The sequence below is a fragment of the Anolis carolinensis genome, unplaced genomic scaffold (assembly GCF_035594765.1).
Source record: "Anolis carolinensis isolate JA03-04 unplaced genomic scaffold, rAnoCar3.1.pri scaffold_14, whole genome shotgun sequence".
NCBI lineage: Eukaryota > Metazoa > Chordata > Lepidosauria > Squamata > Dactyloidae > Anolis > Anolis carolinensis.
The window spans coordinates 14412795-14435349 of record NW_026943825.1 but is presented as its reverse complement, the minus strand read 5'-3'; the positions used below and the strand labels follow the sequence as shown (position 1 = coordinate 14435349).

Here is a 22555-nt window from a genome sequence, read left to right as displayed (position 1 = left end):
ATGTTGGATAAGTGAGACTCTACTGTAATAATATTACAATAGAATCTAGTTAACCTTCAATTGTCCAACGCAATATATGAACAAATCATTGCTGATCAGGCTAGTACAACAACAAAACCCACTGTGAATAAGCAGAAAGATCCTAAAATTACCAGATCCCATGTATTGCTCAAAAAACACCATTCCCTTAGGACTCAAAAGTTCCTCTGTTCTTATAATTTGTTAACAAAAAATTAACAAAGCAGTTCTAGAAATGCAAGGATTCTTCCTTATTCCTTTGTTCTCCCTCAAAAGGAGCTGATGGAAGCAGAATTTTTGGCTCTGATTGTTTTGGGAATCATTAAAGTAATTTTGTAGATGATGAAACCAGCAGATTTTGGTGCATCATAATTTAAGATATTACCGGGGTGTCACTCGGTGAGTCAGGATGCCACCAAAAGAGTATAAAAGCCTTCGCTATTCTGCAGTCTTCCATCAGCTTCATCGCTTGCCTCCTCTTGCCTTCTACTCATCTGAGCAACTGGTAAGCATGACTTCTTCATTGCATGTCAACCTATCTCTCTGAAAAATAGTATTACCAAGAGCTCTGAAGTTTTAGTATAGTAGTGGATTCTACTCCAAGATCTGAATTCTCTCGAAGCTTGTCCTACCAATTCCATTTCTGTTGGTGTCTAAGGTGTGTGAAAAGCACGAGCATCACTTCCAGCTCCATTATTGTTATTACTATTCTTATTATTTCTATAGTTAATTGTGGTCAGGTAAACCTTGACTTCTGATAACACAGTGAAGTAGAAGCTTGCAAGTCACCTTCTTATGTTGAGTCCTATTCATCTCAGAGAAGATACGTCAAAAATCAATCAATCCATAAAGCAATTTTCCATGTTTTCTACTAGTTTCCATTTTAGTTAATGTTACCTTTGATGTCTTCATAGTATAGCAGCATCAGATTAGACATTCTTCGATCTAAGGAATGTTCAGGCAAATTTCCTGTAGGGTTGGTCTTTTTTTTAAAAAAAAATTATTGAGTGTTTTTGAACATAAAAAATGTGAGAACAATAAATATAGAAAAGAAAGTGAAAACGGAGGGTGTGGTATATATATAAAAAAGAGGGAGAGGAAGAGAGAGAGAGAGAGAGAGAAATCAAAAGGAAGTAAAAAAATATTGAGAAAGTTAAAAATAAAATTAAAAAGAAAAAAAAAAGATTGTATTTACCATCTTTCCTTCTAGGTGAAATAAAAATGTTTTGTATCTATTTCTATTCATTTATCCACTCCGTCCTTATATGTTTATAAAAAGTTCCTCTTGTTCTATGTAGGTTGTCAGTAATGTCCAGTCCGTTTTTTTAACTGGTTTATCATGATGGGTTTTCAGGTAGTATGTCAGAATATCCATGTTCTTTATGACAATAATCTTTAATATCCATTCTTCTTTAGTTGGTATTTCTATTGATTTGCATTTCTTTGCATAAACTATTCTGGCTGCTGTTACAAAATAGTTGAATAGAATCTCTTGGTTCTTGTTAAAATTCATATCGGTCATTCCTAATAGAAAGGACTCAGGTTTCAGTTGAAAGTTTATTTTAATTATTTTTGTATTGTTTCGTGTATTTTTTCCCAATATTCTATTGCTATTTTACACCTCCACCACATGTGGAAGAATGTGCCTACATGTTTTTCACATTTCCAACATTGATCTTTAATATTCTTATAACACTTTGCCCATTTTTGTGGAGTCATGCACCACTGATACATCATTTTGTGCCAGTTCTCCTTAAGATCGTATGAATAAGTGTAATTCATTCATACGTAATTCATGGGTTGGTCTTTTTAGTTGTCCACAGTACCCATGAAATTCTCCCACTATTAAAGCCACTTTAAGCAAACAGTGTAAAATAACAATACGATTGTGAACCCATTTTGAATTAGATAACACAGTTTAAATCTATGTAGAAACTGGCATGCAATGTAGGAAATCCACTGTAGGATTCTGTGGATTCCATCAATGGTGAGCAATGAAAGATTTCTGTTGAGTGTCCCTCATGATATCTCTCCTGTTCTTCCAGACTCACTTCCATCACTCAACACCATGGCCAACTGTGGACCTTCCTCTGCTGTCCCATCCTTTGAAGCCACTCCAACCGTTGCCTTTGGATCCGGAGGTTCCAGAGGATTTGACAGAGCTCTTGGCTATGGCTATGGCTCTGGCTTCGGCTACGGCTCTGGCCTTCGTTCCGGCTATGGCTATGGCCTTGGGGGCAACATTGAATCTGCAGCCAATTTGGGAGTGCTCGCTGGAGTGATTCCATCCTGTATCAACCAGCTTCCCCCAATAGAAGTCGTGATCAAACCAGCTCCAGTTTCGCTCACTGTCCCAGGCGCCATCATCTCTGCCACCCCTGAGCCAGTCGCTGTCGGAGGATATGCCCCATGTGCCGTTAGTGGAGTTGGCCTTGGTGGATTTGGTGGATTTGGTAGTGGATATAATGGTGGGCTATATGGTGGGCGAGTTAGTGGGCTCCTTGGAAGTAGTGCTGGATTCCTGGGAAGAGGCAGCATCTGTGGACCCTGCGCGTAAGTTCTCATAGATCTTTGGTCAGAAAAAGGAAAAACGGAACATCACACAATGGAACGCCGAGGCCTGATTTTAGCTGAACCGAGCACCCCCTTCCTAGGTGAAGTCCAATGGAGCTGGGGGAGTGTTTGGTATCACTAGAAGTGAGGTCCACCTATCCCTTTCATGATTCTGCTTTCAGTCTAAATGCATCCCTCTTTAGATTCCCTCTTTATGTTCTTATCGTTCTCTCTCTACAATGCTTCCCTTGAGATAAAATCCCTAAACCTCTCCTGTGAATTTAGCAATCCAATCCAAGAATGCATAACTTTGAGATACTGTAAAGAAACTACAGAAACATGTTATGTTAATCAGAACGACAACCATGTATGTACCGGAAAAGCTGTTCATTCCATTGCATTCTTTGTGACCTATTATTTTCAGAACTGTTTGTGTTTCTTTTGGATTTGCCAACTTCCAGTCTTTAATAAAATTTTCTTTGCATGATAACGCTCTGGTTTTATTGTTTCATTACAATTTAAGACTAATAGAATCACCCAGAGGACTCAACAAAGGAAGAATGATATAAATGGTATAAAATGTTTCCGAAAGCATTAGACAAGATTGAGTGTTCTTTTTGGAATAACTCACCTTCTGTTGAGACTCTCAACAAAGCCAAGGCTCCAATGGTGTTTTAAATTCCAACACTTCATTTAGCTGTCATATATCTTCAGGCATGACATTCCACAATTGTGGGGCAGCTGATTAAAAGGTCCTCTGGGTGACAGTTTCCAGTTTAGATTGGATCCGACCAATCCGTGTAACTACAGGCCAATCTCTAACCTACCATTCTTGGGCAAGGTCTTGGAGCGGGTGGTTGCCTCTCAGCTCCAGGGATTCTTGGAAGATACGGATTTTCTGGACCAATCGCAGTCTGGCTTCAGGCCTGGGTTCAGTACCGAGATGGCTTTGGTCGCCTTGGTGGATGACCTCCGCAGGGAGCTGGACAGGGGGAGTGTGACCCTGCTGGTAATCTTGGACATCTCAGCGGCTTTCGATACCATCGACCATGGTATCCTTCTGGGGCGGCTCTCTGGGATGGGCCTTGGGGGTACTGCACTCCAGTGGCTCCAGTCCTTTCTGGAGGGTCGTTCCCAGTTGGTGAAGCTGGGGGACACCTGCTCGGACCCCTGGCCATTGACCTGTGGGGTCCCGCAAGGTTCTATTTTGTCCCCCATGCTTTTTAACATCTACATGAAACCGCTGGGAGAGGTCATCCGGAGTTTTGGAGTACGGTGCCATCTCTACGCGGATGACACCCAACTCTACTACTCTTTTCCACCTAAATCCAAGGAAGCCCCTCGGATTCTGGACCAGTGTCTGGCCGCTGTGTTGGCCTGGATGAGGGTGAACAAACTGAGACTTAATCCTGACAAGACAGAGGTCCTCCAGGTCAGTCGTGCGGCCGATCGGGGTATTGGGTGGCAACCTGTGCTTGACGGGGTCGCACTCCCCCTGAAGGCGCAGGTCCGCAGCTTGGGGGTCCTCCTGGATTCGGGGCTGACGCTTGAGGATCAGGTGTCGGCCGTGGCCGGGAGGGCCTTTGCACAACTAAAACTTGTGCGCCAGCTGCGACCATACCTCGAGAAGTCTGATCTGACCATGGTGGTCCATGCCTTAGTTACCTCTAGACTGGACTATTGCAATGCGATCTATGTGGGGCTGCCTTTGAAGACGGCCCGGAAATTACAACTAGTACAGCGATCGGCAGCCAGGCTTCTAACTGGAGCGAATTACAGGGCACGTTCAACGCCTCTGTTTAAGGAGCTCCACTGGCTGCCGTTTACTTTCCGGGCCCAATTCAAGGTGCAGGTTATCACCTACAAAGCCCTAAACGGTTTGGGACCCACCTACCTTAGAGACCGCATCTCCCCCTACGAACCCGCACGTTCTCTTCGCTCGTCGGGGGAGGCCCTCCTCTCGCTCCCACCACCCTCGCAGTCGCGGTTGGTGGGGACGAGAGAGAGGGCCTTCTCCGTCGTGGCCCCCCGGCTTTGGAACTCGCTTCCTAGAGAGATCAGGCAGGCCCCCACCCTCCTCTCCTTCCGTAGGAGCTTAAAAACCTGGCTCTTTCAAAAGGCCTTTGATACTTAATCTGGTGTTGGACTGATCGATCTGCCCATTTTATAATAGCCCTATTCTTGAGGTGTTGCCAATGCTATATTGCACTTTGTCCATTTTAACTGTGAAATTACCTTCCCCATTTCGGCCCATTTCGGCACATGTTGCACGTTGCCTGGGTTCTATGAATTAGTCTCCAGTGTTAATATTGTATGTTTTATGTTGATTTTAACTATTGTTTTTACTGTAATTGATGTTTTTATTGGATAACTGTTTTATTGCTGTGTTTTGATATTTGATTGTTTTATCGGGCAAGGCCCCATGTAAGCCGCCCCGAGTCCCTTCGGGGAGATGGGGTGGGGTATAAAAATAAAGTTATTATTATTATTATTATTTAGTTCTGGCTGGATAGAGTAGCTGCCTCCCAGAAGACAATGTCCTAAACAGCTATGGATTGTGCAGGAGAAGGCGATCCTGTAGTAACCTGGACCCAAACCATGTATGACTGTACCAACACTTTGTACTTTGTCCAGAAACTAATTGACATCTAATGGAAGGACTTTAATAAGGATGTAATAAACTCACTCTTGGAAATCTGTGTCCAATTCTGGGCACTGCACTTAAAGGGAGATGTTGACAAGCTGGAATATGTCCAAAGGAAGGTGACTAAAATGATCAAGGGTCTGGAGAACAAGCCCTATAAGGAGTGGGTTAAAGAGCTGTGCATGTTTAGCCTTCAGAGGAGAAAGTTGAGAGGAGACATGATGTATAAATACATGAGGGGAAGTCATAGGGAGGAGGGAGCAAGATTGTTTTCTGTGCCCTGGAGACTAGGACATGGAACAATGGCTTCAAACTACAGGAAAGGAGATTCCACCTGAACATCAGGAAGAACTTCCTCACTGTGAGAGCCTTTCAGTAGTGGAACTCTCTCTCTGGAGTGTGGTGGAGGCTCCTTCTTTTGAGGTTTTTTTAGCAGAGACTGGATGGCCATCTGTGCTTTGAATGCAATTTTCCTGCTTCTTAGCAAAATGAGGTTGGATTGGATAGCCCAAGAGGTCTCTTCCAACTCTATAATTCTATGATTACTTTGATTGTCATGTTTGGAACTAATTGGAGTTTCCAAAATTGGTACAGAGGTAACCCAATGTACAACACATTACAATCTTGAGGTTACCAATGCATGCATCACCATCTTTAGGTCCTCAGAGTCTAAGAAGGGACACAGCTGGTATAAGCCCTCCTGACCATCATGTCTACCTGGGCTGACATTTGGAGAGACTGATCCAGGAGTACTCCCAAGCTATGAAGACAGTATTTCTGGGGGAAGGTAACCCCATCCAGAACTGATTGACAGACACACCTCCATTCCAAGGTTAGGCCTCTTGATGACAAGCACCTCTGTCCTGTCTGGATTCAGTTTCAAATTGTTTAATCCTTATCCAGCTCATTACCTCTTCTAGGCATTCATTTAGAGGAGAGATATTATCCTTACTCTCACAGCAGTTTCATATAAATGTTTAAAAGCATTGGAGATAGAATGTCCCCTTGTGGGATGCCATATAACATCTCATTTTTAAGGACAAGGTATCCCCAAGCACCACCATCTGGGACCTGTCTGAGAAGAACAACCAGAACTCCTGCAACACAGTGCCTCCGATTTCCAGCCCTTCTAGGAGTTCCAGAAAGATACTATGGTCGATGGCATCAAAAATCACTGAGAGATCTAGAAGTACCAACAGAAACACACTCTTCCTGTTAGACAAAGATCATCCACTCAGACAACCATAGCTTTCTCAACTCCATATCCTGCTTTGAAGCTGGTTTGAAATGGTAGTCAGTTTCATCAAAAACTCCCTGGCGTTGGAGTGCAACTTCCTTCTCAATTACTTCGCTCAATAAAGGAATGTTAGAGACTGGTCTGTAGTTATTAAAATTGAGGGGATCGATGGTTCAAGGTTTTTTTGCCATTATTATGTTGTGAATAATAATAATAATAATAATAATAATAATAATAATAATAATAATAATAATAATAATAACTTAATTTTTATACCCCGCCCCATCTCCCCAGTGGGGACTCGGAGCGGCTTACATGGGGACCGAGCCCGAAACATACAACAATAAAACAATAAAACAATTATTCCAACAGTAAAACATCAATATCAATAAAACCATCATTGTAATCAACATACAGCATAAAGTATTAAAAACAGGAGACTAAAACAAGGATCTGGGCCAAAGTGCAGAATATATCAAAATGGGAGAGGTAGTTTCTCAGTTTGAGTCCCCCCCAGGGGTGAAAAAAGCAGTATAGAAAGGCAGCAAATAAATAAATAAATAAATAAGAGTTAACTTGCTCATCTACTCAGATTTGAACAGCCACTACCACTGGAAAGAAGTGCAAAAAAAAAGGTGAATCTGTTAACAAATATTGTCTATTCCATTCCTCTGGAAATCTTCATGAGCACAAAACGCTGCCAAGGAGCTGTAAGATCTTCTAAAAAGGAGTGTTGAGGCTGCCGCGACAGCAAGCTGAAGAAGCCATATTCCCCCTTTGTGATTGTGTGATCGGTAAAAAACTGAGTAAATGATTGAGCTGGGTTGCACTTTATTTATTTATTAGACTTGTATACCGCTACTCCCAGTTTGACTCAGAGCGGTTTGCAGAAATAGATTAAAACAATACAATTAGCTTTAAAATAACAATAAAAACAATAAAAACAACAATAAAAACAGACCTAGCCCCGAGTTTTTCACCCATCGAAAGCTTGTCGGAAGAGAAAGGTTTTGCAGGCTTCTGATATCATCAATAACAGGGGTCCCCAAACTAAGGCCGGATGCGGCCCTCCAAAGTCATTTACCTGGCCCCCGCCCATAGTTTTAGACTTAGGCTCACCCAAAGTCTGAAATGACTTGAAGGCACACAACAACAACAATCCTAATTAACTTGACTATCTCATTGGCCAGAAGCAGGACCACACTTCCCACTGAAATCCTGGTAGGATTATGTAGGTTAAAATTGTTTTTATTTTTAAATATTGTATTGTATTGTTCTTTCATTTACTAATATTATGCTATGGTAATAATATCATATATGTGTACCTATATACATATAATATTGATAATAATATTATAATGTATACAATATAATACTAATAATAATACAATATAATAATATTAATTATATATTAAATGTAATATTATTAATAATATTACAGTATAGTGGTATAGTACAATATAGTAATATATAATGCTAATATTGTGCTATTTTAATAATATAATATATTGTATGTACATACAACTTGTAAACTGCTCTGAGTCCCCTTCGGGATGAGAATGGGTGGTGTATAAATGTAGTAAATAAACAAACAAACAAACAAATAATTGTTGTTGGGTTTTTTTTTGCACTACAAATAAGACATGTGCAGTGTGCATAGGAATTTTTTAAAAAAATGATAATTCGGCCCCTCAACAGTCTGAGGGACCATGAACCGGCCCTCCACTTAAAAAGTTTGAGGACCCCTGATCAATAATATATAAGGCAAGATTTACGGGACAAGCAAACTTTCAAGTAGGGTTGTGCTCGGATTTTGTTTCTTCTGTTTCCTCTGTTTCATTTGGTACCTTCGGTACTTCGGGAGCCTGTCATGGTAAGAATGCATCAGCATCAGAAAATCCCAATCGGGATAGGCGCTGTGACTCAGTCTTTGCCTTTGTGTGATTCTGATGAGGATTCTGGGATGCAAGTGCATAATGATGGGATTCAGAGTCAGGATCAGGTTTGGGATGAGTTTCAGGATGACTCTGATGGGATTCAGCTGCAGAGTGTGCCTGCTGTAGGAAATGAAGGGCAAGGAGTTTTTCCCATGGGAAGAAATGGGGTTGTTTCTAATGATGGAATTCAGATGTTGGAAACAGAAAGTAGCTCTGATAACACTAATGGGCTCAGCGGCCTTGATGGCCTTGACACTAGGGCCGCTGAGCTTGATCGTGCTGTCTGGAATTTCAGGGGGTGCGAAGGAGTCTTCGAATAGCAAACAAACAAGAGGCCAAAGGGCAAAGGAATGATTTCATGCTATGCTTTTAAAAAGGGTTTGCTGAGAGGGAGAACTTTGTCAAAAGCAACTTCTTAGCTTGAGTCAAGAACCAAGTCGGCTTTCCTGTATCAATTCTGCGTTCCTGTATTATCTTGTAACCTGGATGTATTCTTGCTTTTGGGACTTTAGCTTCCTTTGAAAAGACCTCGTTTCATGCCTATGCTTCTATGGATTTGATGACTACAGCCTTGTTTTGCAACTATATTTTAGAACTGAACTTTTACCTTTCTTTTTTTAAAACTTTTTATTTATAATTTTAGTGATACAATAAAAAGAGAAGCCGCATGTGACCATATGAACAAAAAAAGAGGGGAAAAAACCAGAAAAAAACCACATAATTCCCCTCGACCCTCCCTCCTCTCTGTATTACCTTCCAGTTCCCCTGCTCTGCAGTTTAATTCTTCGTTTTTTCAATTCCTTCCCGAAACAATATTCTTAGGACCCAAGAGTGTCTACTCTTAAACAATATCTCCCTCTATATTTCCAGATTTCTTTTTTCCCTTATGTATTTGTTTAATTTGTTCCAGTCCGTTTTTGTCCCTGTTTTTTTTTTTATATTATCTGCATTAATGTGTCCATATTTTGTATATCCATCAATTTCAATGTCCATTGTTCTGGTGACGGTATCTCTGCTGTTTTCCAATGTTTTGCAATCGTGATTCTAGCTGCACTTATCATGTATATAAATAGTTTTTCGTCGTTTGAGTCCGTGAAAAAGTCTGTTAACCCTAATAAAAAAATTCTGGTTTTAATACAAGCTTTCTTTGTAGTATGGTCTCCATCTCCTTCTAAACTATTCTGAACTATTCTTCTCCTTATTTTCTAATAAACTTTAAAAGACTACCCCTTGTGTGCAGCCTGGTGTCTTTGGCAAGGTGAAGCTAACCTGAAGTGTGACAATAGGGGAGAGATCTGTCCTTCCATTGCAGCCAGCCAGCCAATGAATGGTTGAATTTGCAAAGAGAAGGACTGACTCACACTTCTATTAAGTAAATCTCTTTGCTGGGCTGGGACTAAATCCCTCAATGGAACGTCTTTTGGTTAATATGAGAGACATTCAATGAGATAGCTATTGTGGCTTTAAAAATTTTTTTGTCAACAAATAAATTCCCTAAAATCAGTAGATGTGTGAATACTTCTGAAATTTGGGTGGAATGATTCCCTGTTATCTTGTGTCATTGTAGAACAAATTCAAAGAAATCACTCTTGTAGGTGGTTTTTTTTTTTTTTTTACAAAAATGTTGTTTATAAAGCCTTTGAAAATTCCCCAAATATCCGGGGATAAGTGAAACATTCTGAAACTTGATGGGCTAACTGTGGTACATGTGTCCTATGGTTGTGACAAGTTTCACCCCAATAGCTGTAAAAATGGGGGAGAAAAGAGCCCCTGAAGTTTCCCTACTAGCGCAATTACTATAACAAAAAAGTAACAAAACTTTCTTACTCTCATTATAGTAATGAAATTTTTACTAAAGATAATTTAGAAATGAAACACCAGTGCCTTCCAGTTTTGTAATGACTTTTGAAACATTTTTTTAAATTAATGGGAGCTGGGTGTACTCTAAAGCTACCAAATATTTCCAATCAAACTTCTCCGCAAAATGATCCTCAGACTCCAGAGGGTAAATCATGATAAAAATGGTTGCTGTTTCTACTAATCTATTCCTAAAAAGGTCTCTAAATTAGTGCTTTAAAATGATCATGGGCCACCTAAGGCATATTGATGCCAAAGGAAGGGGACAAGATTATGACAGCCACTCATGATTCCATTTATAGAGACTGGCTGGATTGACACTTGGAAGGACAACATATGTGGTTAGGGCACAGGACCGGATCTGTGGCTGTTCTGTCACGCGCTGGGCCTGTAGCTATTGTCTTTGTATAGGACGTATACTTTATGCCCAGCGGGAAGCCAGGGCGCCTCAAAGAGAGGTTCTTGAGGATTTTCCTGAAAAGGATAGTCCTTTGAGTCTTTAATGAGATAACAAAGTCTTTATTATTGAACAAATAATAAATCTTCAAGGAGTCAAATAACACTTCAAGGTTTCTTTAATAAACTGTTGGCCTTTTCAGTCTTGTCCCCAGGGGACAGACAATTGGCTTTGGATAACTGTGCTTTCTCTATAAGAAGAAAACCCTCTTATAACCTCTCCCAGGATGTCTATTGTATAGGCCTAGCTGATGTGGGACCCACTACCGATTCCAAATGCGTCTGGGTATCAAGTGGACCTACCAACCAAGGCTTGCAGATGTTTCAGCTGGGGTTCCGTGGATCTGTGGTGCTGTTCCCTCTCCGAGGTTTCTTTGGAAACTTTAGGGTGTTTCCCTCAGGAGCTGTGAGGCTGAGGGGCTGTGAGCTCTTAGCCAGAACCTTTGGGACCTTTCCCTTGGAATTTCTGTTTCTGATTCCTCGGATGTTCTATATCCCTGGATGTTCTTGAGATATGAAGCTTTTCTACGAGATGAGCTGGTCTATGTCCTATAGCTTAGCTTCCTTAAGTGAGACCGACTTAAAAATGGCTCCTTCCCTCCCAGAGCCCTGAACAAGGGGCGGAACCAAACTTAATGATGATGGACAGGCAGCCTGCCCTATGACTGCAAACATTAGCAGAAAGAAAATAAAGTTGGAGCTTCTGGTACAGCCATACCAGCACAGTGGCACTGATATTGTTTTGAACCCTGGTAGAAAATAACATATTCCTGGAAATCAATTCATCTTGCCCAACAGCATCTGCTGCGTGAATATGGTTATTCCATCCTGGTGACAACGTAGTCTGTGCGCATTCAGAAGAAGACCTACAAGCCACTCTAAACTCCTTTTCAGAAGTATACGAGAAGCTCAGCCTCTCATTGAACATCAAAAAAACCAAAGTGCTCTTCCAACAGGCACCAGCTAATCCCTCTGCAATGCCAGGAATACAGCTAATGTAGAAAACGTTGACCATTTCCGCTACCTTGGCAGCCACCTCTCCACAAAAGTCAACATTGACACTGAAATACAACACTGCCTGAGCTCTGCGAGTGCAGCATTTTTCCAAATGAAGCAGAGAGTGTTTGATGTTCGGGACATCCGTAGAGAGACCAAGGTGCTTGTTTACAAAGCCATTGTCCTCCCAACCCTGCTCTATGCCTGCGAAACGTGAACGGTCTACAGATGTCACACTCAAATCCTAGAGCATTTCCATCAGCGTTGCCTCAGAAAAATCCTGCAAATCTCTTGGGAAGACAGGCGGACAAATGTCAGCGTGCTTGAGGAAGCAAAGACCACCAGCATTGAAGTGATGCTCCTACACCATCAACTCCACTGGACTGGCCACGTTGTCCGAATTCCCGATCACCGTCTCCCAAAGCAGTTGCTCTACTCCGAACTCAAGAACGGGAAACATAATGTTGGTGGGCAGGAAAAGAGATTTGAAGATGGGCTTAAAGCCAACCTTAAAAACTGTAGCATAGACACTGAGAACTGGGAAGCCTTGGCCCTTGAGCGCTGTGATTGGAGGTCAGCTGTGACCAGCAGTGCTGCGGAGTTCGAAGAGGCATGAATGGAGGGCTTAAGGGAGAAACGTGCCAAGAGGAAGGCCCATCAAGCCAACCCTGACCGGGACTGCCTTCCACCTGGAAACCGATGTCCTCACTGCGGGAGAACATGCAGATCAAGAATAGGTCTCTTCAGCCACCTAAGAACCCACCCCAAGACCCCGCAACTGGATCATCATCCTCGAACTACCAGGGATCGCCTAAGTAAGTAATTCCATCCTGCCTTATTGTAGGGCTGGTCCTTTTTTGTTGCACTCCACACAATAATTCTTGTGTACTTAAATTGTAACAGAATCAGAAAACCAGAAAATTATAATGCAGAGTTAGTTTTATTGTAGAATGGAAGGAGACAAATCCAAAAGGGAGAGAAAAAGTTCAGAGACTGACAAATCATAAAGAACACAGTTTCTTCATTCCTCGTGTGGTTGCAGTTATTACATTGGCAATAAGTAAGGTAGTTACTGTGCATCATCTCCAATTTACACATGCAACACAACATTCACACAAGGGGTTGAAGGAACCTTTGCTCTTCTATTTGTGGTAGGGAAATGAAGAGAAGAGCATAAATAGGGGCAATAGAGGGAGATCTGAAACAGATTGGTGGGCCTAGTGATATCAAGTGCTGGCTAAGTTCCCACAGATTTAATCTAGGAAAGGGGTTCTCAGCTCAGCTAAACCCAGGCTAGAGTTGTATGTTTTCCGGGCTGTATGGCCATGTTCTAGAAGTATTCTCTCCTGACGTTTTGGCCACATCTATGGCAGGCATCCTCAGAGGTTGTGACCAACAGAGGTATGGCAGGCATCCTCACAACCTCTGAGGATGCCTGCCATAGATGTGGCCAAAATGTCAGGAGAGAATACTTCTAGAACATGGCCATACAGCCTGGAAAAACATACAACAACCCTGTGATCCCGGCCATGAAAGCCTTCGACAACCCAGGCTAGAGTGTTCCGTTGTGAGATGTTCCTTTGTGAGATGTTCCATTGTTCTTCTTCCTGGGCCAAAAGTCCATGAGAAGTTACACGCAGGGGCCACAGGTGTTGCCTCTTCCTCTCAGGAATCCATAATTGCCCCCAAGGCGCCCACCGAGATTCCCACCATAGAATCCACTACCTAATCCACTACTTAATCCACTACCTAATCCACTTCCACCGATGCCAACACCACCAACAGCACAGGGGGCATAGCCTCCAACTTCAACAGGCTCAGGGGTGGCAGAGATTATGGCGCCTGGGACGGTGATCACAACTGGAGCTGGTTTCATCACGACTTCTATTGGGGGGAGCTGGTTGATGCAGGATGGCTGCACTCCGGAGAGAATTCCCAAGTTGGCTGCAGATTCAATGTTGCCCCCAAGGCCATAGCCAGAGCCAATGCCATAGCCCAAGCCGATGCCAGAGCCGATGCCATAGCCCAAGCCGATGCCAGAGCCAATGCCAAAACCTCTGCCAAAGCTTCTGGAGCCTCCGGATCCAAAGGCAACGGTTGGAGTGGCTTCGAAGGATGGGACAGCGCTGGAAGGTCCACAGTTGGCCATGATGTTGAGTGATAGAGATGAGTCTGGAAGAACAGGAGAGGGACCGTGAGGGATGCTAAACAGAAGGCTTATAGTGTCCATCATTAATGGAAACAACAGATCTCCCCTAGAAGACTTCATCCATTTCATCCCAATCTCTACACGGGAATAGTTTTGAATAGTTGTAGAATTTTATTTTAGTAAAGTGCTTAATTGGTTTTCTTGGAGGAGATTTCCATGGGTTTCAGGGAGTGTCAAGACCAATCGATGGGTCCTTCCCTAGATGCAGGAATATCTGAACCCTGTCCGCTATATTTTAGAGCAGCTGTTCTCAACCTGTGGGTCCCCAGATGTTTTGGCCTTAAACTACCAGAAATCCTAACAGCTAGTAAACTGGCTGGGGTTTCCGGGAGTTGTAGGCCAAAACTTCTGGGGACGCACAGGTTGAGGGCCATGGATCTAAACCCTTGCTGCTATACTCTAGAGCAGTGGTTCTCAACCTGGGATTTCTGGGAGTTGTAGGCCAAAACATCTGGGGACCCACAGGTTGAGGACCATGGATCTAAAGCCTTGCTGCTATACTCTAGAGCAATGGTTCTCAACGTGGGATTTCTGGGAGTTGTAGGCAAAACACCTGGGCACCCAGAGGTTGAGGACCATGGATCTAAAGCCTTGCTGCTATACTCTAGAGCAGTGGTTCTCAACCTGGGATTTCTGGAGGTTGTAGGCCAAAACTTCTGGGGACGCACAGGTTGAGGACCATGGATCTAAAGCCTTGCTGCTATACTCTAGAGCAATGGTTCTCAACGTGGGATTTCTGGGAGTTGTAGGCAAAACACCTGGGCACCCACAGGTTGAGGACCATGGATCTAAACCCTTGCTGCTATACTCTAGAGACGTGGTTCTCAACCTGGGATTTCTGGGAGTTGTAGGCAAAACACCTGGGGACCCACAGGTTGAGGACCATGGATCTAAACCCTTGCTGCTATACTCTAGAGACGTGGTTCTCAACCTGTGAGTCCCAAGTGTTTTGGCCTACAACTCCCAGAAATCCCAGACTAGCATGCCATTATAGTAATACTCTAAACTCTGGATGGAAGCATATTTTTAGAGAGACACAGATTTCCATACAATGAAGAGGCCATGCTTACCGGTTCCTCAGAGGAGTAGAAGGCAAGAGAAGGCAAGTGAAGAAGCTGATGGAGGACTGTGGAAGGGAGAGGGCTTTTATACTCTCTTGGTGATGAGTGACTCCCATTTCCAGCTCAACTCTTAATTAACAACGCTACAAAATATGCTGATTTCATCATTTCCAAGATTACTTTAATAATCCCCAAACAATCAGAGCCAAGAATGCTGCTTCCATCAGCTCCTTACAAGGAAGGACAAAGAAATTACGCAGTATCATTTCCTTGTCTCACTATATCTCAGGGAATTTTTATTCAGACTTGTAGTTTTACATCCATTGATCTGGGAAGAAGACCACATCCATGTCTATGTGCTTCGAAGTTGCCTGTCAATTCATGACAATTTTATGAATTTCACTGGATTCTCCTAAGCAAGAAATTGTTAGAGGTGGTTTGCCATTGCCCTCTTCAAAAATACAATCTACGGCACCTTTTATTTGTTGGTAGTCTTTCATCCAAACACTATCTACAACTATAAACAACTGATAATTTCTTCTGTAAATAGTGGTTCACACTTTAGATAAATTCCGCATTGTCCCATGCAAGTTAATGTCCAGGAGATGCCTATAAAGGAATGTAAAACATGAAGGAGTGAAGAACAACAAGGATTCCCGGGTATTTTGTAATCCTCGTTTCTGGATCAAGATCCCTTCTTCAGGTTGCTTCTGAGGGTTCTTTCATGCGTTTGTGGTAGAATCTCCTGAAGCTTTTGTAAATTCCACTAAGGAGTTTGTGGCTCTGCTGTAGCACTTCAACTGTGGATAATGATCCTTCTGCCTTCCATTTGTGAGCCTAAATTATCTGTTGTTTATTTCATTGACCATGCATTCTTAAGACTTTTTATCTATGTGGGACAATACTGGAATTCAAAGTGTTGAACTCAGTCACTGAATATATTTACCTGTTACTGAAAAAGTATACAAGCATGAAAATTAGGCTTGTCCAAATAATCGTTTTGAGTCTTAATTCGGATTTGAATCGGATTGTTCTCGCTTTTTGAATTTCGTTCTGAGACGTTGTCCCTGGGCGCAACTGGCAATGTAATTTGAACCATCGTTGGCCCATTCTCTAATTGTGTCTTAATGTTTCGTTAAATTTTTCCCCCCAATTTTTTTAAATATATTTAAAAAATATATTTTAAAAAAATTTTTGTTTCTGCAACCTACCTTGAATGGGAGGCTAGCGCATCCTAAAATGGCTGCTGCTCCTGGGCCAATCAGATGCTTCCACGATGGACGCAAAGGTGGGGGCTAGGGTCCTCTGCGTCCACGTGGAAGATCGCCATAAAAGCCCCCTGCGTAGCCCTGGCGAGCCATTCTGAGGTGGGTTTCCGAGTGGAGAGGGTGGTGCGCTGCGCATAGCAAGCGGAAAGCAAACAAGCCTCCTGCATTGAGGGAGAGAGGGTGAAGTTCTGGCTGTAGAGACAGAGGGGTTTGGGTCTGGTAAGGGTTTGGGCTTTTGTTGCTGTTTGTCCTTCTCTTGGGAGTGAGAATGTGTAAATGTTTTGGGTAATAATGCATTGGCTTGGGGCTTGTGGGATCTTGCAAAGAGTCCTTGCTTGAAAAGATAGCAAGGCATTAGGCAATTTATAGTTTCCAAAGGACGTTGGCACTCCAGCTAAGGCATTGCTTTCCTCATGCTCCGTTTGTAATCCAAAGCCCTCAGGCTGAGTTTTATTTTTGCAATCACAAGGTCGGCCATTGGTTCAATAGAGGGTCCAAGGCAATTTATAGTTTCCAAAGGACATTGCCAATCCTGCCAAGGCATTGCTTGCCTTCTGCTTGGGCGTTTCTAATCCAAAGTCCTCGGCCAGAGTTTTATTTTTGCCATCACAAGGTCAGCCAGGGGCACCATCGATCAATAAGGTCCAAGGCAATTTATAGTTTCCAAAGGACGTTGCCAATCCTGTCAAGGCATTGCTTGGCGTGTGCTGCGTTTCTAATCCAAAGTCTACACAAGTAGAAGAGGGACTTTTACAGTGATAAGAACCCAATTGAACAGGAAATAAGACTTTCAAACCAGGAACAGGTTTCTTCAAATATTGAAAAATAGTGTATTATAAAAAGTTATGAAAATTCGCCAAAAATCATAGGAGACAGGAAACACTCTGCAATTTGTTGAGCAAAGAGTGTTGAATGTGATCTCCCACTGTACCAAATTTGATGAGCATAGCTCAAGAAATGAGGGTGGGGGAACCCTGTAAAAGTCCCCCCTGGTTTCCTTTTTTTTTTGGCGATTGCGCATGCGCATCTGCCATTTTAGAAACATTTAGAATCATTACGAATTTTCAGAAATATCCGAAATTTTTGGGTGAAAAATTCGGAAATACTTTCTATATCGAAGTGCCGGCACCCCCTACTTTAGAAACGAGAATTTAAACATTTTTTCCATCGATCGAACATGCCTAATGAAAATAATGTTTGATGTAATGTTGTAAACAGTCTTCATCTGTGCATTACTCTTGCGCCTGTAATGATTATAATCAGTTTGTTACCTATGTTCTATTCTGGATATAGCCCCTTGGACCCTAACACAAACAAAAAAATATGGTAGGTAAAGCATAAGCAACCAACCATTAGATTCCCTGTTTTTAATGGAATTTGATTTTTAGACTATATGTGTGTGTGTGTGTGTGTGTAAAGTTTTAGGTATGTTGCTTTTCACCACAATCTCAAAGGAAAAGGTGGGGTATAAATAAATTTCATAATGATCATCATCGTTGTCATTATTATTGTCATCATCGTGTGATATGAATACTCACTGCTAATGGTATAAGATGTTGTCTCAACATGGAAACATTCAATATGACATCCCTTCTTTCTTTGAACCCAAATGAAACTACTGTTACATAGGCGATTATGGCTTCAGCATAAGAGTTAAAAGATTTTGATGTGGGGGAAAGCCAATATTTTGCCATCCCTAAGCACAATGCTCCATGAGTAGCTGGCAAAGTCAGCAGCATTTGTATACTTTGTGGTCGGGATAATTCGTGCCCTTTGATGCCTTCTGCTTCCGCCGGCTGTTGATTGTGCGTTCTGCTGGAGGATCCTGATGAAAGCTTTCCAAAACTGTTGACAAAGTCAGAACGCTTCGTTAAACAAGAGAAGTAATAAATATTTGCAAAAATGCACTTTAGCCCTGTAGGTAAGTTTCCCACATCAAATGATCACTTATGATCAGAGGAATACTTTGGTTGCTTGTTGTCTTTAAGTCAGCTCCAATGTATGGAGTTAGACACTCTGTAGAGAATCAATTTTTGATTTTCGTAGAGTAGTGGTCCCCAAGAACTAAAATATGGTCCGTGGCCTCACAGATACTACACCATTGCAACGAGAGCAACTGATCCCATGCAACCCTCTTATGGTGCCAAGCCAACAGGGATGTTGGGAGGGTAGAGGTGGACTATCCATGAAAGGCACAACAAAAAGCCTCCTGACTGCTGCTTCTCCCCCTCCTCCCTCCCCCTAAGTGGAGACGTTCCATGTGGCACCTGGAAGCGGGGTAGTCTTGGTGTCTTCATTTTTAGGCCTGTTCCTGTGGTTATTTGGGGTGCTGATTCAGAAAATTGCATTGGATAGATCACATCAGCTCTAGATTACTCAATATGGTTTTCTAAGGGTGAGCAGATGGTGGCTACTGGATGGTATATGTTCTGTATCAGAAACTAGAGCTGATGAGGTCTATTCAATGCAATTTTCTGAATCAACAACCCAAATAATCAAACCCAATGTAAAGTTGACCAAAAAAACGAATTTGTAACCCTTTTCGTATTAATGTGGGAGAGTGTTCCCTGTTCAAAGTGTTCCCTGGTCAAGTGGTCCCTGGTCAAAGTGGTCCCTGGTTAAGTGGTCCCTGGTCAAAGTGGTCCCTGGTTAAGTGGTCCTTGGTTAAGTGGTCCCTGGTCAAAGTGGTCCCTGGTTAAGTGGTCCCTGGTCAAAATGGTCCTTGGTCAAGAGGTCCCTGGTCAAAGTGGTCCCTGGTTAAGTGGTCCCTGGTCAAAGTGGTCCCTGGTCAAGTGGTCCCTGGTCAAAGTGGTCCTTGGTTAAGTGGTCCCTGGTCAAGTGGTCCCTGATCAAAGTGGTCCCTGGTTAAGTGAGCCCTGGTCAAGTGGTCCCTGGTCAAAGTGGTCCCTGGTCAAAGTGGTCCTTGGTCAAAGTGGCCTCTGGTCAAAATGGTCCCTGGTCAAAACGATCTCTGGTCAAATGATCCCTGGTCAAAAAAGGTTGGGAACCACTGTTGTAGAGACTTCATTTTTGATCCTTGTGGAGAATGATCAGCTAAGAAAATTATGTTGCAGGAGTGTGAATTGGGTTCTTTTTTTTCTCTTTGGGATTCTTTCCCCCTTTTCTAAATTTTAATAAATGCAGACAATTCATGGGTTACATGGGTTTCTGCAGGCATGTTGTGTTTCCAGTAGTACTTACCTTTGATTATAAGTTTTGTTCCCCTTGTCTGGGATATCATCTTGTTTTCTTTGGATTAGTTTGATGGGAACAAGCCAATCTGATGAAAAATCTGGTGTAATCTCAGGGCACAGGCAGGATCTTGTGTTGTGTTGTAGGGTAGCTTATAAGGGCATCAAAGGACTCTCCAGATATTTCAGGTGAGCACATTTTGGTAGGTGCGTCCCTCCAGCCCAAACACATCAAAGGTAAGTGAGACACATCAAAATCATTATGGACTTTATTTAGGGATATCCTATTCCACAGTCTTCCCAATTAATGGCTCAAGATTTCTGGGAATGGTTTTATCATCTCCTTGAGAGCTTCAGACATCCATCTGACAACAACCATCATGGTGGACAGCTTGGGGGTAAAGTTCATTTTGAACATAAGAAGAGCCTTGATGGATCTACAGGAGAAACTCCACAGAGGAAACCATGGAGTCTCTTTTTAAAAAAATACAAAATGGTCTTTAGGTGCCATGGGAGCATTTTCACCACTTTTTAGCTGTTTTAGGTCCTGGAAATAGCTTTAAATATCAGGAAATGACCACTAATACATCTCATACTATTCCAAGAACGTGTGTTCATTGGGTCTAAAAAAGATGCACATCACAAGTGTTGAAGCTGACTCAGCACATAGAAGATGGTTTTGAAAGACAGCAGATTACAGGAGCTGTCTTCATAGACCCGTCAGCACTTATGATACTGTGAATGCCTTCTCCTGATAAAAATTTATAATATTGCAAAGGATTACCACCTCATAGGAAATCTGCTACAAAACAGGAGCTTTTTTGTTGAATTCCAGGGTCAGAGAAACAGATGGCGAAAACAGAAGAATGGCCTGCCTATAAATGTTCAACATTTATACGAATAACCAGTCACTACCAGAAGTGATAGTTTTATCTATGTTGACGATTTTGCCATCACCGCTCAAGCAGGGAGATTTGAAATGGTTGAACAGAAGCTCTCTGAAGCTCTAGGTGCTCTTGTTGCCTATTACAGGGAAAACCAGCCGATTCCTAATCCATCTAAAATGCAGACGTGTGCTTTTCATCTTAAGAACAGACAAGCATCTTGAGCTCTGAGGATCACCTGGGAAGGAATCTCACTGGAGAATTGCAGCACAACAAAATACCTGAGAGTCACTCTGGAATGTGCTCTGACTTATAAGAAGCACTGTTTGAATTATTATTATTATTATTATTAAACTTTATTTGTACCCCGCTAGCATCTCCCGAAGGACTCGATGCGGCTTACAAAGGCCAAGGCCTCAACACACAATATAACAATACAAAACAAAGGCAAATTAAAAACAATTAAAACAGTATAAACAACAAGCAATAAACAACAAGAAATAAACAATACGCTAAAACACAATAAAACTGGGCCAGGCCAGAGTAATGGGTACAAGATTAAAAGTGCTGATGTGACAGGTGATATATAAGGCTTCTAGGGCAAGTGCAGAGTGCGATATACAATCTTAGTTCTAATAAAGTGCTTATGGGACTTGGTATTGGAGATTTCCTATTAATCTGGGAAGGCACATTGGAACAGCCAGGTTTTCAAGTTCTTTCTGAAGACTGCCAATGTAGGGGCCTGTCTGAGATCCTTGGGGAGGGTGTTCCAGAGTCGGGGGGCCACCACAGAGAAGGCCCTGTCTCGTGTCCCCACCAACCGAGCTTGCGACGCAGGCGGGATCACGAGCAGGGCCTCTCCAGATGACCGAAGTGAACGCGTGGGTTCGTAGACGGAGATGCGGTCACGAAGGTAGGATGGTCCCAAACCGTTCAGGGCTTTGTAGGTAAGCACCTGCACCTTAAATTGGGCTCGGAAAGTAAATGGCAGCCAGTGGAGCTCCTTGAACAGGAGGGTTGACCTCTCTCTGTAAGGGGCCCCAGTTAACATCCTGGCTGCCGCTCGTTGGACCAGTTGGAACTTCCGAGCCGTTTTCAAGGGCAGCCCCACGTAGAGCGCATTACAGTAGTCCAGTCTGGAGGTGACCAAGGCATGGACCACCCCGGCCAGATCAGCCTTCGCGAGGTACGGTCGCAGTTGGCGCACGAGTCTCAATTGTGCGAAAGCCCTCCCAGACACCGCTGACGCCTGAGCCTCGAGCGTAAGTGATGAATCCAAGAGGACTCCCAGACTGCGGACCTGTGGCTTCAGGGGGAGTGTGACCCCGTCCAGCACAGGTTGCCACCCTATACCCCGGTCAGGATTACGATCGACCAGGAGGACCTCTGTCTTGTCGGGATTGATCTTCAGCTTGTTCATCCTCATCCAGATGGACTCAGCGGCCAGGCACTCGTCCAGCACCCGAGAGGCCTCCTTGGAATTAGGTGGAAAGGAGTAGTAGAGTTGTGCGTCATCTGCATAGAGGTGACACCCAACTCCAAAACTCCGGATGACCTCTCCCAGCGGTTTCATGTAGATGTTAAAGAGCATGGGAGACAGAATAGAGCCTTGCGGGAACCCACAGCTCAAAGGCCAGGGGTCCGATCAGGCGTCTCCCAGCTTCACCATCTGGAATCGACCCTCCAGGAAGGACCGGAGCCACGACAAAACCGTGCCCCCGAGACCCATCCCAGAGAGTCGTCCCAGAAGGATACCATGATCGATGGTATCGAAAGCCGCTGAGTTGTCCAAGAGAACCAACAGGGTCACACTCCCCCTGTCCAGCTCTCTACAGAGGTCATCCACCAAGGCGACCAAGGCTGTCTCGGTGCCGTGACCAGGCCTGAAACCAGACTGTGACTGATCTAGGTAGTTGATGTCATCTAGAAAGCCCTGGAGCTGGGAGGCAACCACCCGCTCCAGCACCTTACCCAAGAAAGGGAGGTTGGAGATTGTTCTGAAATTGTTCAGCACCGTGGAGTCAACGGAAACCTTTTTAAGGAGTGGACGAACCACAGCTTGTTTCAGGTAAGATGGAAAAACCCCCTGCTCCAACGATGCATTAATGATCAACACAAACCAGTCAACCAGCCCCTCCCTGGCCGATTTGATTAGCCAAGACGGGCAAGGGTCCAGAACTGATGTGGTTGCCCTCACAGCCCCAAGGACCTCCACCACGGTCTCAGGAAGAATATTTTGTTTGA

General features: G+C 43.2%; 2 protein-coding genes across 2 annotated transcripts; one reads left to right on the top strand and one right to left on the bottom strand.

Annotated features, from left to right (window-relative positions):
• The first annotated feature begins 477 nt into the window (after positions 1–477).
• Positions 478–3061, top strand: LOC100557120 (beta-keratin-related protein-like). Its single transcript, XM_008119115.3, has 2 exons — positions 478–523; positions 2064–3061. Exon 2 carries the CDS (start codon positions 2087–2089, stop codon positions 2573–2575), a length of 489 nt encoding a protein of 162 aa, XP_008117322.2. The 5' UTR covers positions 478–523; positions 2064–2086; the 3' UTR covers positions 2576–3061.
• A 9558-nt stretch (positions 3062–12619) lies between these two features.
• Positions 12620–15052, bottom strand: li-ac-14 (keratin-associated beta-protein 14). Its single transcript, XM_003226324.4, has 2 exons — positions 14978–15052; positions 12620–13870 (listed from the first exon to the last, which is right to left on the bottom strand). Exon 2 carries the CDS (start codon positions 13845–13847, stop codon positions 13329–13331), a length of 519 nt encoding a protein of 172 aa, XP_003226372.2. The 5' UTR covers positions 13848–13870; positions 14978–15052; the 3' UTR covers positions 12620–13328.
• Positions 15053–22555: the final 7503 nt, after the last annotated feature.

What these genes read in the sequence shown, in the direction of transcription:
- LOC100557120 (XM_008119115.3), top strand. Translation starts at nt 2,087, where the DNA reads ATGGCCAACTGTGGACCTTCCTCTGCTGTCCCATCCTTTGAAGCCACT.
- li-ac-14 (XM_003226324.4), bottom strand. Translation starts at nt 13,847, where the DNA reads ATGGCCAACTGTGGACCTTCCAGCGCTGTCCCATCCTTCGAAGCCACT.